Source organism: Hyperoodon ampullatus (genome assembly GCF_949752795.1).
Source record: "Hyperoodon ampullatus genome assembly, chromosome: 3".
NCBI lineage: Eukaryota > Metazoa > Chordata > Mammalia > Artiodactyla > Ziphiidae > Hyperoodon > Hyperoodon ampullatus.
In genome coordinates, this window is record NC_136916.1 from 65,394,842 (window position 1) to 65,413,097 (window position 18,256).

General features: G+C 38.3%; 1 protein-coding gene across 1 annotated transcript in view; it reads left to right on the forward strand.

Moving 5' to 3' along the window:
- The window catches only part of PEAK1 (pseudopodium enriched atypical kinase 1), a gene marked incomplete at its 3' end in the record, with an annotated part of 54,872 nt that overhangs the window by 16,001 nt on the left and 20,615 nt on the right, over positions 1–18,256 (forward strand). The window contains exon 2 of the mRNA XM_079700558.1: positions 4,798–4,991. Coding sequence (XP_079556684.1) covers positions 4,798–4,991 — 194 coding nt within the window. The remainder of the gene's footprint in view (positions 1–4,797; positions 4,992–18,256) is intronic.

The window sequence follows — 18,256 nt, forward strand, 5'->3', positions numbered from 1 at the left end:
AACTCCAGAAATAAGCAGCTTTGGAAACCAGTAATAAAACCATGAAATGCTGTTTCTGATTGCTTTGATCTGATCTTTAGGGGTAAAAGGAGGTTTTAAAAATCACGCATTTGCTTATTGGCTGACCTAGACAACTAAAGACAGATGCAGCTGCTGAAGACAGCTGGCAAATGAGAATTTAGGATACCATTTGCCCCAAGAGGCAGATGGTCTCTATAGAAGCCTGATTTCATTTACTGTCCTTTCTGAAGCTGAATGAAGGTGGTTGAATTTGAAGAAAAAGTTGAACTTAAATCATGGAAATACTTGGATACATAAAGACCTTTAATCCTTTCTAATGTGGCATTTGATTTGCCTTTTTTAAAAGTATATTCAGACATTAACAGAATTTCTACCAAAATCTGTCTTGAAAGAACTTGCCAGGGGAAAAAAAAAGAGGATTATTTCATTTGATGGTGTAGTGATTAATCCTACCACCTGGGTAAGCCAAGTGAGCTTCCCGCAGGAGATGGCTTCTGCGGCTTTGAATTATGTATGAATATTGCAGACTGTTGAGATATAAACTTACCAAGGGATTCATTTGTATTACAGACAAATCTGTAACAATGTTACCATTTCCTTTGAATACCTTAAGTTCATCCTCCATGTTCAGAAAATGAGATGTGTCTTTGTGGAGATAGAGACGTGATTTTTTTGTGTCAGCTCAGACATTACCAAATCTCAATTAAAAACTGGTCATTAATGAAAAGTTGGTCAAAGAGTTTGAGGTAAAAAGAAATGTGTGTTATCTCCCATTCTGAAAGCAGAACAAATGCTGAGGGGCCAGGAAAAGAGCAGAAAAAGTCAGGGTTTGACCCAGCCTGATGATCAAGAACCTAGATGTCAATGCCGTAGTTATTACAGATATCCTACATTGCATTACAGAACTAGGGATTGTTTCAACATGAATTTAAATAGCAGGAATAGAAAAGCCATAATTTCCTCTCTGTGGACCATTTATCAGTTAACAGTTCTGTTTTATAATAATGAATATCAACTTGTAGTTATCCTGAAAAAAATCATTACCTTCATCATTATTTGCTACTTCAAGACATGTGCTAAGATATATTGTATTAGAAATCCTAGTAGATTTCTTGTAATTTCATTTTAAAGAATTTTTTTTTTAACCATCTATCTCATGGACGAAATGGGGGAACTTTTCATTTTCTCCATTATCTCCCTCCTGATGTTGTCATCTAGTTTGTACGGAAGATCAAAGTAATAGGGAAACAGAATCTGGGTTCTCTGATTCCTGTTTTGCTGTTTTCTCCATTACATCAAACATTTCGCAATGAAAGGTCAGTGGTGAACCACTTTGTTAGGAGATAAAGCCTGTATTTGGAAAGTGTCATATTACTATTTGGGAGGGCTTTCTGATTTTATATCTAAATATGAAACATTAAAAAAGTCAATGGTCAAAAATTATATTCCCTTATAAAATTAATATGCCTAAGATAAATTAATTATAGGATTTTACCTCCTTTTTTCTTCCTGGACAATTTGTCTGTTTATACGTAGTGACTGAATCACCTTCTCTGATGCTGTTCTTGATTCTTTTTCATTTTTAGTCACAGCATGTTACCACATCTAAGCTTGAACTCTCAAAACCTCTTCCTTTCCCCTTTCCTCTCCCTTGTACCATTTTAATCATACAAAGAGCTTTTCTTCCCTCAAGCATTGACATGACATATCATTGATGCATTTTTAAAAATTCTTCTTTTTAGACACTGCTGTCACTGTAAATGCAGGTTAAACATCTTAGTATCCATTTGCAAATCCATGTGATTTAACTTTCATCAACTCTTTTGCATAGTTCTTTATAGTTGACAGTTGTTTTAACTGGTGATTTAATATACCAGTGCACTTATTTAAAATGTGCTTGTGAAAACTGACCTTTGTAGAGAATATAGGTTGTGCTGCCCTGGTCCTCAAAGAGTTAATAAAACTAGCTTTCACTTTGCTTAGTTTCCCAAAGGTAATTTGGCTCATTTCCCAGACCAAACCCCTCAGGTAAAGGTCAAGGTGCAGTGGGTTATATTAAGGTGCAGAATTCGAGCCTCTTATATCTTGCCCAACTTGTAGTCCTCCAGAACTCAGTGGGAGCTATGGTTCATCAGAGCTTCAGAACATGATTAACAGACTGAAGAAGGCCCTGTAGAATTTCCTTTAATGGGGAATTGTATGAGTGAGTACAGTGGGTGAGTCTTTAATATTTCTTGCTTTTTAGCATCCATATTTTGTTTTGAGAACCCCTTAAGAGTACAGAGCTATGTTTCATGTATGTGGGAACAGGCCCAGGGAATTCCTCACTGGTTAATAGCAGCAACTCTTTCTTGTAGTTTTTACAATAGGCTTAATATAAATAGCCCATTTCCTGGGAGGAAAACAGACAAGCGAGGGTGGAGTCATGGTTTCTGAACCCACCTTCACCAGTCATTTTTGACAAATGGAAAAGAGAGCTTCCTTTTAGTAATAACGATGAGATTGGGGGAAGTAAGAGAAAAGGCAAGAGCAAGGCTGCAGAGATTAGGAGCCTAAAAACACCTTTTTAGAAATCTCTCAAGTTGACTCGAGAATAAGAAGAGAGCGTCTGGAGGTTTAATGTTTTTCCTGTCAAAGGGGGATGATGTTTTTAATCATTTTATATTTATTGCTTTGAAATTTTAAATGGCTTATATTAACTTTTGCCCAGCAAAGATCATTTTCCCTCTCCTGAAGCATGTTGATAACTTCTCAGTGACACTAAGTGGCATCTGAGAGTGTCTCAGAAGTGTCACTTTGCTTTGCTTTTCTAATGCGTAGAAGTAGAGCCCCTTGTTACCTTGAATTTATGATGTTCCATATTATGAAAAACTAGCTTTGTTTTGGGTTGATAACCTAAGGCAGCCCATTAAGAAGAGGCAGCATGCTTTACCATGTGAGGCCTCCTTTACATAAACCACCCTGTTGACTGCTAGTGAACTGATCCCTTGCCACCTCACCCTATCCCCAAGAGCCAGATTCCATAATGGTACCTCTCACTCATTGCTTACTCTCAGTATAGAGAGACCTCTGGCTCTGCCAGCTTTGAAAGAATATTTTTGAAGTTGTATATCCAGCAGACTTCAAGGCTTATTTTTCTGTTCCGGCACATGCATAATTTCCATAATGAAAAATTGATAAGAAAGTACTCCTCCTTCAGATCTACTCCCTCAAATCCACAGGTGATGTATGTTCTGATGACACATGATCAAACAAAGTACCTCTTTTAAAGAAACTTGTAAATGTCACCATGACTCACTGTCATTTGAAAATCCAGAAATGACATGTCACAGTATATAAGATGTTTCCTTTCATTCTTTCTCTTTGCCCATTAAAACAAAAAAAAACAGGAAGAAGAGCTAGCTGGTGAGTGTGTGACAGTCTAGGAATACTTTTAGTAGACCCAGAAACCATTAAAGGTGCCTGATTTTGAATTTGTTTCATTGAACCAGCCCAATGAGATTTTCTAACTAGGCCGGTTTTCTCCACCAACATTTAATAATCATTCCACCCCCTTGTACTCTATAGCAACAGAATTGGAAGTTCAGGCAGAGTGGGATGTGGGGAAGACTGGAAGAGATAGCTATAAGCAAATGAGCAGGCAGCAGTGAAACAAGATTGGGAAACACAAAGCACTATGGAAGACCATCCTCTGGTATGTGGCCAATGGGATGCTTCAGATTCATTTTAATAGATGAGATTAACTAGAGGTCAGAACTTTCTTTTCCATTTGCCTTGCCTGCTGCATGCATACAGGCAAAGGTTGATGCTTCACTGTGCTCCTAGCAACAAGACTTCCAGGCCTCAGTTTACCTAAAATAATTGCTTTACTTCCTTTTTCAAATCTCAACTTTACTCCTGATCGTTTACTAAATAGTTTTGTAAATACTTTAGTGTGTAGTAAATACTATATACTAAATAAAGTAAATACTGTAAAGTATTTCATATTTATTATAGTATTATAGCACAGTTCACCCTTTTTATTTGCAAGTTCCACATCTGCAGATTCAACCAACCATGGATTAAAAATATTATGGGAAAAAAAATTCCAGAAAGTTCCAAAAAGCAAAAATTGAATTCGCAGTGCACCGGCAACTGCTTACATAGCATTAACATTGTATTTACAGCTATTTCCGTAGCATTTACATTGTATTGGGTATTATAAGTAATCTAGAGATGATTTAAAGTATATGGGAGGATGTGTGTAGGTTATATGCAAATGCTACAGCCATTTTATATAAGGGACTTGAGCATCTGTGGATTTTGGTATCCTGTGGGTGGTCCTAGAACCGGCACCCTTCAGATACCAAGGGATGACTGTACTATAGTATGGTAAATATAGTAAATATGCTAAATACTTTCTTAAATACTTTAGTGTATTAGTCTTTAACTAGTTAAGCATTCAGTTCCCTCTACCCCTACTACCTAAAAAAAAAGTTCCACTCCTTACCTGTTATTCTCAAACTTCCCTCTGAGCCTACTATAGCTCCTGTACCAAACTGAATTCTCAATATGTATGAATCAAGTATGTATCAAGTATCCCAATATATGTATGATAGAAGTATCCGCCTGCATGAAAGACTGCCTTATATTCAGACAAGTATGTTGGGGTTTATGACCCATTGCTGTGACTATAGGGCCAGTTATTTACATTTATGGCAATATGTGCCTTCCATAAATCTAAATTTTAGCAAAATCCTTTGAATGCCAGTGTGATGGTGGTCTGATTTGTTTCAGTCATGTGACCCATGAAGTGACAGAGGATTTTTCTCCTCGGGATCCAAGCACTGTTGTTGTGAAGCAAGATGGTGGGGGCTGTACTTCAGTCACACCGGCATTGCCGCTGCCTGAACTGGAAAGGGAAGAGGAAAAGGGAGACATTTCAGGTCCTATGGACCCGAATCCCTGTAGTGCGACATACAGCAACTTAGGTAAGTGCAAATGTCACGTAAAGAGTATTTAAAGTTTGTCTTTTTATGTACCAGCCTAATGCTTATTTCCCTGGAAAGATGGTTTTTATTGTTCCATGGGGCAAAAGTTGGAAATTGGAGTTATAAATTTTAACTCACATCAGAAAAAGTCCTGTATTTAATTTGTACTAGGCATATATTAAACACCTGTTACCATGAGTCCTGTGCCATGTGCTAGGATTCTGACATAGTCCCTGCCTTGAGAGACTCACCTGGAGGGAAAGAGATGAACTAGTTAATGATTTCAGTATAATATGATGAGTGCAGTGATAGAGAATACACATGGAATTTTTTTGGCCGTGCCATGCAGCTAGCGGGATCCTAGTTCCCCGACCAGGGATTGAACCTGGGCCCGCAGCAGTGAAAGCGCAGAGTCTCAACCAATGGACTGCCAGGGAATTCCCCACACAGAATATTTTTATATTATACAGGGAAGGGTGTCAAAAGATGCCTTCCAGGGGACTTCCCTGGCAGTCCAGTGGTTAAGACTCCACGCTGCCACTGCAGAGGGCGTGGGTTCGATCCCTGGTCAGGGAACTAAGATCCCGCATGCTGCACGATGCAGCCACACACACAAAAAATGAATTAAATAAAATTAAAATTTTTTAAAAAAGAAAGAAAGATGCCTTCCTGGAGATAATTTCTGAACTTGTTTAGCTGGTTGACAGAGGGAAAGAAGTGTAACAACATGAGCAAAGAAGAGGCAACACATGAGCAAAAAGTATGGAGTTGCGAAATGGCTTGATACGTGTGGATAACACAACCATTTAGTGTTGCTGAGGTGTGCCCTGGAGAGTTAGACAAGATCATGCATTTCATGCTGAAACCTTAGATTTTTTTTTGCTGTTTGTGGTAGTGAACCACTAAAGGGTAAAGGGTTTTAAGCAGAGGAATGATATGATTAGATTTGTGTTTTAGGGACTTCCCTGGAAGTCCAGTGGTTAAGACTTCACCTTCCAGGACCTCCCTGATGGCACAGTGGTTAAAAATCCACCTGCCAATGCAGGGGACATGGGTTCAAGCCCTGGCCTGGGAAGATCCCACCTGCCGCAGAACAACTAAGCTGGTGCACCACAGCTACTGAGCCTGAGCTCTAGAGTCCACGAGCCACAACTACCGAAGCCTGCATGCCTAGAGCCCGTGCTCCTCAACAAGAGAAGCCACCTCAATGAGAAGCCCACGCACCACAACTAAGAGTAGCCCCTGCTCACTGCAACTAGAGAAAGCCCACGAGCAGCAACCAAGACCCAATGCAGCCATAAACAAATAAATAAATTTATTTAAAAAAAAAAAAGACTTCACCTTCCAATGCAGGGGGTGTGGGTTCGATCCCGGTCAGGGAGCTAAGATCCCACATGCCTCATGACCAAAAATCCAAAACATAAAACAGAAGCAATATCGTAATAAATTCGATATGGTCCCCATCAAAAAAAAGAAAATCTAAAAAAAGATTTGTGTTTTAGAATGTCCACTGCAGGCTGCCATGTGAGGATGAATTAGAGGCAAATTATTTGGTAACAGGAAATCTGGTAGTTGGATACTATTGCAGAACCACATAAAGGGATGAGAAAGAAAGGCCTCAACTAAGATAGTGGGGAAGGGGAACAGTGAACAGATTTAAGAGAGATTTGTGAGGTAAAATACCTCAGTGGTTAATTGGATATGAATGATGTAAAGAATCTATAATAATAGGGAGGGTGGGGGGGAGGGAGACGCAAGAGGGAAGAGATATGGGAACATATGTATATGTATAACTGATTCACTTTGTTATACAGCAGAAACTAACACACCATTGTAAAGCAATTATACTCCAATAAAGATGTTAAAAAACAAAAAAACAAAAAAAAGAATCTATAATATATCCCAGATTTCTGGCTTGGAGCTAGCAGATTTGAGGAGGGAAGATCCCAGTTATTGGAGGTGTTTAGGCAGAGCCTGAGGGATCATCTCTCAGAGATGCTGTGAAGGCGAATCCTGCACTACACAGAGGGTTGAACTAAATTATCTCTAATGTACTTATCAATGCAAAGATTATTCAATTTTGAAATCATCTTCACTCTTCTTCCTTGACTGCCCAGTGACTTCTGATCTCTCTCTCCCTCGAGTGTCACCGAGTTTCCTTCTGAAAAGCAAAGCTTGGGGCTGGACAAGGATTTCTTAGTGCTCTTCTCCCATGAAGTCAAGAGAGAGATGAGTAACATGAGCTGCACTGCCACATGCGTAGCACGAGTAAGATTCTTATGGACCACTGACCAATTCTCACATCTGTCTGGAAACCAGTGGCATATAATATCAAAGCATTCTTCTACCTAGTGTCTCACCTCCTTTCTTTGTCTTTTTCCTCTGTCAGGTTATTGTAAGGATAAATCATTCTAAGATCAGCTAGTGTACTTGGAAATAAGGGCATCCTTAAGAGGACCAAAAGGTTAGGTAAAACTATTGGAGAAATGCTCTACTATGTCCTTTTGGGAAACTCAATCATAACAACCCACATACAGTTGAAAATACATTCCATAAGGAGAAGACTTCCATTCTAAGTTCCTGAAGCCTTCTGTGGTTTGTGGGTAGGGGAAAGTAAACTCTTGCAGTTTACCCAAGCAACCATCTTGGATACCATTTTCCAGTTGGAATAGATTTTATAGTCAAGTGGTTTATTGAACTTTTTCCATTCTTTTACATTTTATGAGACATATTATGAGATGAAAATTTTATTTTTTTATTTAGTATATGTCCTCAGATAGCAAACATATCAGGAATTATATTTCAGACATTCTTACTGCACTGAAATTTCTTTCATGACATCCTCAGTAAAATATATACAAATTTTTACTGATTGTATGTTATCTTATGGCATCTTTTCTTTAAAAATATCCATTTGCCCACATCAGTTAAAGTTAACTATTTTATCTTATTATCGTCTCAGTTATGTAGATTGTTAGAAAAAAATAGAGCATTGCTTTCATGAATATGCCTAGTGCCTTACATATATTAACTCATTTAATCCTCACAACAACCTTAGGAATTATTATCCCCATTTTTCAGATGAGGAAAGTACATCAGAGTGCCGTGCCCAGAGTCACAGAACCTGTAAGAACTGAACCAAGATTGGAACCCAGTTGGTCTATATTACTAGACTATAATGATGGCAACCACTAAATTCTTAGAAGATACTGAAGGGCTGCAGCTGTCTCCCCTTTTTTTTTTAAAGTCATCTACTTTGAGACACAAAATTTAAGACTTTTTTTTAAAAGATTATGATTTCTTAGAGTACAAAAATACCAAGTTACAGATGCCCCATCAGAAAAATAGCTTTCTTTCTACCTATTGCTTTACTTTTAAAAGTATGTGATACTCATAAAATGTTGCCTAACTTTCCTTAAGTGCTTAAGTGGTGATAACTTGACTCCATAGGATATGATATGTGGTTAGTTGCTTCTTTGGAACGGTTTTACTATGCGAGTAAAATAATAACTGAGTAATAGATAGGGTTGGCTCCATCAGTTCTACAAACTGATAGGTGTTTCTTTTGTTTGTTTTAATTTTTTGTTTTGTTGTTGTTATTTTTCCTAATGGAACAAGTATTCCAGGTGGCATTTGGAACTTACCTTTTTTAATATTTTCAATAAATCTTTTGCATGAAGTTTTAAACTATCCCTTGGAGTAATTTCTTATAATTTAATGCCCTGGTAGCTTTGAAAAAAAAAATTGTGTTTTAAGACCAAAAGGAAACAAAACCTAATATAATAGCTTCAGATCCTTTTAAATATTCTAGAACCATTCCACAAACATATGTTACATATTTCTTTTTCATTTTCTTTCCTAATTTCTTCTTTTTTAAAAAAAATGAGTCAGAGGATGGATGGACTGATGGAAGAAACTGAAGGAGGGAAGTTAAGGATTACCATAATTTTTGCTGTGGAATTTATTTCTGAGAATTGCATCGTGAAGTGGGCTTAGGAAGCAGTGTTATATAGTAGGAAAAAAACGTAGGTTTGGGAGATCAGACAGGTTTAGGTTTATATGACAGCTGTATCACTGCCCACCTACATGATTGTGGGTCAGTTATTTACCATCTCTGAGCTTCAGTTTCCTCATCTGACATGAGGGAATAGTAGCATCTGCTTTGTAGGGCTGATGGCAAAAGAAGTACTTGATACATAGAAGTGCTTAATCATTGAAGTTCCTTTATTTCTACACCAAAATATACTGTTGCTTTCTTTTTTCAATATGTTTGATGTGCTAGCCAGAAAATGTAGCATAAAGCAGAAATAATTTTAAAAGTTTATTAGAAATGTTGAATAAGCAGAGCAACAAAATCCAAAAAGTTGTGGGCTGCCTATACAACTGATGACTGAGAGAGTGAAACACGATAGAGGAGACAGGACACCAAGGTGGCCAACAGGGACCAGAGGAGAGATAACAAATAACAGCGAAGTACTGCGACAGACCCAGTCCCCCAAAGTCTGCTAGTTATAGCAAAACAAAGGGACATGGTTTGCATTTGCTTTGTAGTTCCCACATTTCTTAGATAGTTCTGAAAACTAATTAGTCAAAAAAAAAAAAAAAACTGGATTGGAATGGGCCTTGATTACCGTATGTCAGAATCTCCCTTTAGACCTCTACCTTTGAGACAGCTTCCTTTCTCTGCTATGGTATAACAAGAGCTGTTGTGATTCAACCATTCCCACAAAAAGCTACCGACTTATGCGAACCATCCATTTTTTTTTTACCTTAGAGATCCCTCTCCAGGGTTAATTCAGCTGCCTTTTTTCTTGTCCTTAACATAAATAAAGCAAACTTTATTTTGTTTATAACAATTAATTATAGATTTTAGAGCTACAGTATACAGTATGGTAGCCACTAGCCACATCTGGCTATTTAAATTCATTAAAATGTAAATAAAAATTCAGTTCTTCAGTCTCACTAGCAACATTTCAAGTGCTCAATAGCCACATGTGGCTAATAGCTACTGTATTCAACATGCAGATACAGAACATTTCCGTCATCACAGAAAGTTCTGTTGGACAACACTGCTTTAAAGAATTGGTTATTTGGGGGATTTGTATTGTCTTCTGTGGGCACAAAAATCGTTATTGGTTTTTATGTGCTTGACAACTGCTTAGGAAGGTTGCCCCTTATAGAGTGATGGTTTTCCTCTGGGTGATGGTGATATGTGATCACTGAACAAACTCTGATCTATAACACTTTAATACACCCGAAACTGAATTTAGCAGGGTATCTGCCACCAAAATGATTTCCTAAAGAAGTGATAGAAAGTTTTTTTAATCAGACCTTCAACATTTCCCCACGTTTCTTATGTCTGTCTCAAAATGTCTAGAAGAAATATCGCTAGATTTTTATGTGGCACACCTGACAACTTTATCAGCCTGCTGAAATCAGGATCTTGTAAAGACTTCTACTCTGTTGGAAATTAGTTGGTGACTTTAGCTCTCCTTCACTCACTTTTTAACCGAGTACTCTAGATGTTACTTTTTAGAAAGATCTATCTAGTCTCCCTTTACTGGACAGAATTTTGGCTTGTTCCTCTTTCTTTGTGCCTACAACCTAGCACGTTATCTAAAACACACAGAAGGTGCTGAAAACATGTTTGGATGAATATGCCAAAAATGACTTAGCATTTGACTATGTAAGTTTCGGGTTAGGGAAACGGAGCTCTCCTGAGGAAAGTTCATACAGGAAAATTTCAAGTCCTAGTTTGTGTGTTCCATTTATCAGCTGGCTTTTTTTTTCTAAAATGAGACTTAATCAGGGGTTTCCTAATTAAGGAATTATGTAAGCCATACCTCAGTTTCCTTTCCACGTGAAACTGTCCACATTTCTCATCTTACTTACCTAGAGCATCTCCTTAAGTCTGCACTGTTCAAACACTGAAAGAAAACACCTGAAAGCCTTCTATCTCCAGAACTTCCTTTGACAATGTATTGACCATCGGTGTTAAATTTTAAAGAGTAGATAAACTTAAAGGAATGTCATTACATTGCCAGCCTTGATGGTAGTAATTATGGAGTAATGTCATCATAAATGGCAGCTTTAAAAAAAATCATTCTGAAGAGTATATTACCATTCATTCATTTACTCAACAAATAATTATTGAGGAATAACAATTCTATGGGCCAGACATTATGCCACACAATGCAAAGTTAACTATTTGAACCAAAGATGAAAGAATTGCACGTTTTTAGATTATCTGGATGTTTAACAAAAAAGTGAGAGTGACAGCTCTGAACATTTGTTTGTGCATTTGTTGTACTTCCTAAAAATGTAATTATCTCTATTTAAAAAGAAACTATAGACTGTGTTCCTATCTTTTAAGTTAGCTGCATTCACATTTAAAAATAGTTTCCCATGCACTGGAATTTGTTGGCAGAGTGCAATATTCAAATTACATAGATAACTTACCCCCAAATAAATAATCTCTATTCTTGAAGAGGTTCTCATTAATGAGATCTTTAAAAATTGAGTCTGTCAGCTGCTACACCACTGACATTCTTTAAAGTGGTCCGTGTATCTCTTTATTTGAGGCTAAGCCTGAACCTGAAGTGGTCTTAAAGCTTTGTTTTATCATTTGGCATGATCTTGATGTCCCCTGTGGTTTGCCAGTTGGTGCTTACATTTAACTGTGGTGGGACCTAGCACAGTAATAATGCCCAGATAGATTAGGACCCTTCCTCCTAAGTTGCTGATGCCCATTGCCAGGGGATGATACAGTGAGTGCTGGGGGCAGCCAAGGAGAGGCCTACTTATTTGACAAGGCTGGCACAGTGTGCTGTGTGGCATCTATATTTAAAAACTCCAGTGCATCTTTCCCAGTTTGGTGATGATCATATCTTCTGTTGTCCTCTCCCTTCCCATTCTCATCTGTGTTACTTGTCATGAGCCCTGGGGAAAGATTAAGGATGAATATTGAAATTACAATTTAAATAGAAAAATATATTCCATTTATTTTGGCTTTAACACTTTCATTTGTTGAGTGCCAGCTATCTCCTGGGAACCAGGCTAGGCACTGGGAATACTAGTGCTATCTTCAAGGACTTCTGCTCTTTGGGAAAGACAGCCATGGGGGCTGGACTCTTAGGAGCTCATGTGATAGTTGCTGTGATGCAGGTATTTAAAGGTTCAATAAAAGCCCCTGCCTGGAGGAGTCTTGGAGAGGGTCACTAAGTTTTCAAGTTTGAAAGAAGAGTAGTTGTTTGCCAGATTGACAAGCAAGGGAGAACATTCCAGGTAGAGGGAAGAGTATGTACAAAGGCCTGAAGCTTGATAGAAAAATGAATGTTCAGTTAACTACCAGTAATTAATTAAAGGTAGCTTAAGTGCAGAGTGAAAGAGGCAGAGTTGGCAAAATGGGGCAGAGTGGAAAAGCAAGGCCAGATCATAAATGGTATGTATGTATCACAGTGAGTGTATCTTTTACCTGTAGGAAATGGAGAGCCACTGAAGAATTTTGGATAGAGGGACATGATCAGGATTTTTTTAAGATCATTCTGGAAGCTACCTACAGAATGACTGGAGGCAGGGAGACTGACCAGGAGACCATGACATTCCTGTCTTACTAGAATAAAGGGCTAATTGTACTCATTAACATACTGCTCCTGTCTAAATGGGTCATCCTTAAGTGCCTTTAATCCCTAGCACCCTAAGATTGTAGTGATCGTCAGGTCTTAAGCAGACATTTGCTGTGATTTGTCCTGAGTGTGTCTTCAAATGATGGTGCCTTCCAGTAGATGTCTATAGTGATGTAATTATTATTTTGATTTTTTTACTGTGTAATCATCTTTAAAATGTTGATCTTTAGTGATAATATTTTTCTTATTTCCTTTCTATTTATTATACCAATTGTGTAAGTTTTTAGAGCCTATATCAATAATCTTCCTTCCTGAGGAGTTTTAAACACCTTTTTGCTTCTTTGAAGTAGTGTCATTAAATTATTCCCTTTTAATCCATCTTTCATCATTTGCTTTTCAGAATGTGATATAAGACCTTATTTGTCAGTGTGAAGACATTTTTAAGTGAAGAGAAAGTATAAAGATAGAGTTTAGAAACTCAGAAAGAAAGGAAAGGAAAGATTGAGTGTGGTTTAGTCAAATATATTTGTCCAAAAGAACTTTTTAGTCTATAAGGCAAGGTTTAGAACACAATCTATTTTTCTTTCTGTTTAGAGAGCTGGCATGCCACAAAAATGTAGAGTATGTGATGTTATATCAGGCCTGCTGAAAGCTGAGCTTAGTGTCTGGTCCCGGAGGCTTGAGAAGAATGTACAGGATTAAAAGTTTAAAATAAAAACAGCTAAGATACCAAGCTTTTAAAATGTTGACCCAGATGATTGGAATTCAGTTAGGAGAACTTGTCCTTCTCAGAAGAAAAAAATTAAAAAACACAGGACGCATTTAGACTTGGGCGAATGGCTTGACCTACTTGCATGGGCTGTAGAATGTTCATGGTTTCATTTGGAACGCAAACATTTCTTATTCCCATGTGGAAATCTTAGCTCCCAGGAGATCATATCCCACTGTTTAGGGAGAGAAACCACTGTTAATTATCTTTACCTCCTTGCTGCCTTGGCTGTCCATTTTCATTTTGGAATGATGACCAACTCTGCTGACACTCTGTCCTTCAGTCTGGCAGCTGTTTCCTGCACACTTGCTGCGTTTCTCACACCGTGCCAGAATTTCTGAGGAAATGTAAAAAAAAAAACAAAAAAACAAAAAAAAACATACACACATTATAAAAGGCTAAAAATGCTATCATAGAGTGAAAAGTGGTAAGAGAACACAGAGGAAGAAGGGATGGCTCCCAGTTTGGAGGTGGGGATTAGAGAGGAGGGAGGGCTTCAGTAGAAAAGGGTTATTTGAGCTGGGCTTAGGACAGAACACCTTTACTAAGGTAGAGATGTAAAAATAAAAACATGGAGCATATTAAAAGAACAGGAATTGAGTGATTCTTGTGGGAGCGTTGATGAGAAATAGTGGTAGATAAAGCTGACAGCCTTGACCAACTTCCTGAGGAGTTTGGACTTTATTCTGAAGGTGGTGGAAAGCGGCATGATCAGCCCTCTTCTACCTCCTCTGATAAGCGCTAAAGAGCTGCTGATGATGACAGACCTTGTCTCACCTGTCAGTTCTGAGGTCATTTAAAAGAAAAGAAAAGCACTTTTGGAATCCTCCATTCCTTCTGTGTCCATGATTGTTTTCGTTTGTTCTGATTTAGAAAAATGGAAAGAAAATGACCATCCCATAAAGATTCTCCTAAGGTGCACATTGGAAGGAATGAGAATAGGTTCCTTTTTCTAGTTTTTCTGTTAATTCCTTTCTTCCTTCCATTTCCCCCTCAGCCAGACTCTTTGCTTTGTCATGGGTGTACAAATGAGACAGGTCTCTGTCCTCAATGAACAAACCCATGGGGAATTCAGACAGGGACACAAGTCAAGTATTCTAAGTACTTAGAGAGAAATGTTCACAGAATGTATCTGTGGTCCCAAGGAAGGAGAGGTCAGTTTCGCGAAGTGGAGTAAGAAACATTCCTCAGAGGCAGAATGTTTAAAGATGAGAGGAGAGGGAAATCATTCCTGAAAGAGGGTCAACATAAACACAGACACAACATGAAGTAGCCAAGAGTGCTGGAGAAACCACAAGCAGTTTGGTAGCCCCAACTTATGACACATGGGGAAATGCTATGAGAGAAACAGAACAACCAGGGCAAGGTCATAAAAGCCTTGCTTTCTGTGCTGAAGCAAAGAAAACTCCATCCTCGGGATCAAGTCCAAATTCTCAAGGATGGAATTTTTGAAGTAGAGGAGTGCCATGATCAGCTTTGGTGTTTGAATAAAGTCTCTAATGGCTAGTGTGGTGAGGAAGGCAAAACTGGAGACAGTGGTAACAGGACACTGCCACAGTAGTCAGGACAGGAAGATAAGGTGCTGGTGCAGTTCACTACTTCTAACCTTTTCCACTGTCTGGGTCAGCAAATGGAAAATGAAGATTTGTTACAAAGCATATTTCTGTCATCTTGTAAATAAACTGTGCTTCTGACTTCTCACATTAGCTGAGGCAAAGTAGGGCTGGGGCAGCACTGGGAGGGAGGCCTCACCATCACAGGAAGAGTTCAGTAAATGCCAAGCCCCTACATCCTTCATATTGTTAAGAGCACAGAAAAATGGGAAGATATGACTGAAAACTGAATTTATGGTGGTTTCTAAAAATGGATTGTTGATTTGCTTTATTTAGATATAATTTATGTACCATAAAATTCACCCTTTTTGGGCTTCCCTGGTGGCGCAGTGGTTGAGAATCTGCCTGCCAATGCAGGGGACACGGGTTCGAGCCCTGGTCTGGGAAGATCCCACATGCCACGGAGCAACTGGGCCCGTGAGCCACAATTACTGAGCCTGCGCATCTGGAGCCTGTGCTCCTCAACAAGAGAGGCTGTGATAGTGAGAGGCCCGCGCACCGCGATGAAGAGTGCCCCCCGCTTGCCACAACTAGAGAAAGCCCACACACAGAAACGAAGACCCAACACAGCCATAAACAAATAAATTAAAAAAAAAAAAAAATTCACCCTTTTTGAGTGTGCAATTCAATGAGTTTTAGTATATTAACAGAATTTTACAACCACTACCAGTATCTAATTCCAGAACATTTTCATCACCCGAAACAGAAACCCATTAACAATCACTCTCTGTTTCCATTCTCCCTTCCCCCGAGCCATGGCAACCACTAATCTACTGTCTGTCTCTATGAATTTGTGTATTTCTAGACATTTCATATAAGTGGATTCATACGATATGTGTTTTTTTACTACTGGCTTCTCTCACTTAGCATAATGTTTCCAAGGTTCATACAGGTTGTAGCACATATCAGTACTTCACTTCTTTTTATGGCTAAATAATATTCTGTTGTGTGGCTGTGCTACCTTTTGTTTATCCATTCATCATCAGTTGATGGACGTTTGAGTTATTTCCACTTTTGGGCTTTTATCTTGTACTTCTACTCAAGTGTTGCTGTGAACATTTGAGTACAAGTTTTTGTGTGAACATATGTTTTCATTTCTCTCGGATATATCCCTAGGATTAGAAATGCTGGGTCATGTGGTAACTCTGTGTTTTATTTTTTGAGTAACTACCAAACTGTTTTCCAAGGTGGTGGCACCCTTTTAGATTCCCACTAGCAATATATGAGGGTTTGAATTTCTCCATATCTTTACTAATACTTGCTCATCTATTTAATTGAAGCCAGCTTTGTGGATGTGAAGTGATGTCTTGTGGTTTTAGTTTGCATTTACCTAGTGAGAAATGCTGAGCATCTTTACATGTGCTTATTGGCCATTTGTATATCTTCTTTGGAGAAATGTCTATGCAAATCCTTTACCCACTTTTAATGGGTTATTTATATTTTCATTGTAAGAGTTATTTATAAATTCTAGATACAAATCTCCTATCAGATATATAACTTACACATATTCTCTCCCATTCTAAGGGCTATCTTTTCACTTTCTTGAAGTTAACCTTTGAAGCACAAAAGTTTTTCATTTTTATCAATTCCAATTTATTTTTTTCTCTTGTTGCTTTTCTTTTGTTGCTTTAGGTGTTATATTTAAGTAATCACTGCCTGACCCAAGGTCGAAAAAATTTATTCCTATGTTTTCTTCCAGGAGTTTTATAGATTTAGCTCTTAACTTTTAGATCTTTCATACATTTTGAGTTAATTTTTGGGTATACTATGACGCAGGGGTTCAACTTCATTCTTTTGCATGTGGATACCAAGTTGTCCCAGCACCATTTGTTGAAAAGACTTCTCTTTCCCCATTGAATTATCTTGGCATCCTTGTTGAAAATCAATTGACCATAAATATGAGTTTATTTCTGGACTCTCAATTCTATTCCATTCATCTGTATTTCTATTCTTATGCCAGTACCCCACAGTCTTGATTACTGTAGTTGTGAAGTAAGTTTTGAAGTCGGGAAATGTGGGTTCTTCTGCTGTTCTCTTTTTCAAGATTTGGGCAGGGAGGCCTACTCTTGATCCTTTGTGTTTCCATATGAATTTTAGGATCATCCTGTCAATTTCTGCAAGAAGGCCAGCTGGGATTTTGATGGGGATTACATTAAATTTTTAGATCAATTTGGAGAATATTTCCATCTGAATCTATTAAGTCTAATCCATGAACATAAGATGTCTTTTCATTTATTTAGATTTTTAATGTCCTTCATCAGTGTTTGGTAGTTTTCCATGTACAAGTCTTACACTTAATTTCCTAATTTTTTTCCTAAATACTTTATTCTTTTTGATGATATTGTAAACGGAATTGTTTTCTTAATTTAACTTTTGAATTATTCATTGCCAGTGTATAGAAATACAATTGATTTTTTTTCACATCTTTATTGGAGTATAATTGCTTTACAATGTTGTGTTAGTTTACTGTACAACAAAGTGAATCCGCTATATGTATACATATCTCCCCATATCCCCTCCCTCTTGAGCCTCCTTCCCACCCTCCCTATTCCACCCCTCTAGGTCATCACAAAGCATTGAGTTGATCTCCCTGTGCTATGCAGAAGCTTCCCACTAGCCATCGATTTTACATTCGGTAGTGTATATATGTCAGTGTTACTCTCACTTTGTCCCAGCTTCCCCTTCCCCACCTGTGTCCTCAAGTCCGTTCTCTATGTCTCCATCTTTATTCCTGCCCTGCCACTAGGTTCATCAGTAGGGGGGTTTTTTGTATTCCATACATATGCGTTAGCATACAGTATTTGTTTTTCTCTTTCTGACTTACTTCACTCTGTATGACAGACTCTAGGTCCATCCACCTCACTACAAATAACTCAGTTTCACTCCTTTTTATGGCTGAGTAATACTCCATTGTATATATGTACCACATCTTCTTTATCCATTCATCTGTCGATGGACACTTAGGTTGTTTGCATGTCCTGGCTATTGCAAATAGTGCTGCAATGAACATTGTGGTACATGTCTCTTTTTTTTTTTTTCTTCTATTTATTTTTGCTGTGCTGGGTCTTCGTTTCTGTGCGAGGGCTATCTCTAGTTGTGGCAAGCGGGGGCCACTCTTCATCGCGGTGCGCGGGCCTCTCACTATCGCAGCCTATCTTGTTGTGGAGCACAGGCTCCAGACACGCAGGCTCAGTAGTTGTGGCACATGGGCCTAGTTGCTCTGCGGCACGTGGGATCCTCCCAGACCAGGGCTCGAAC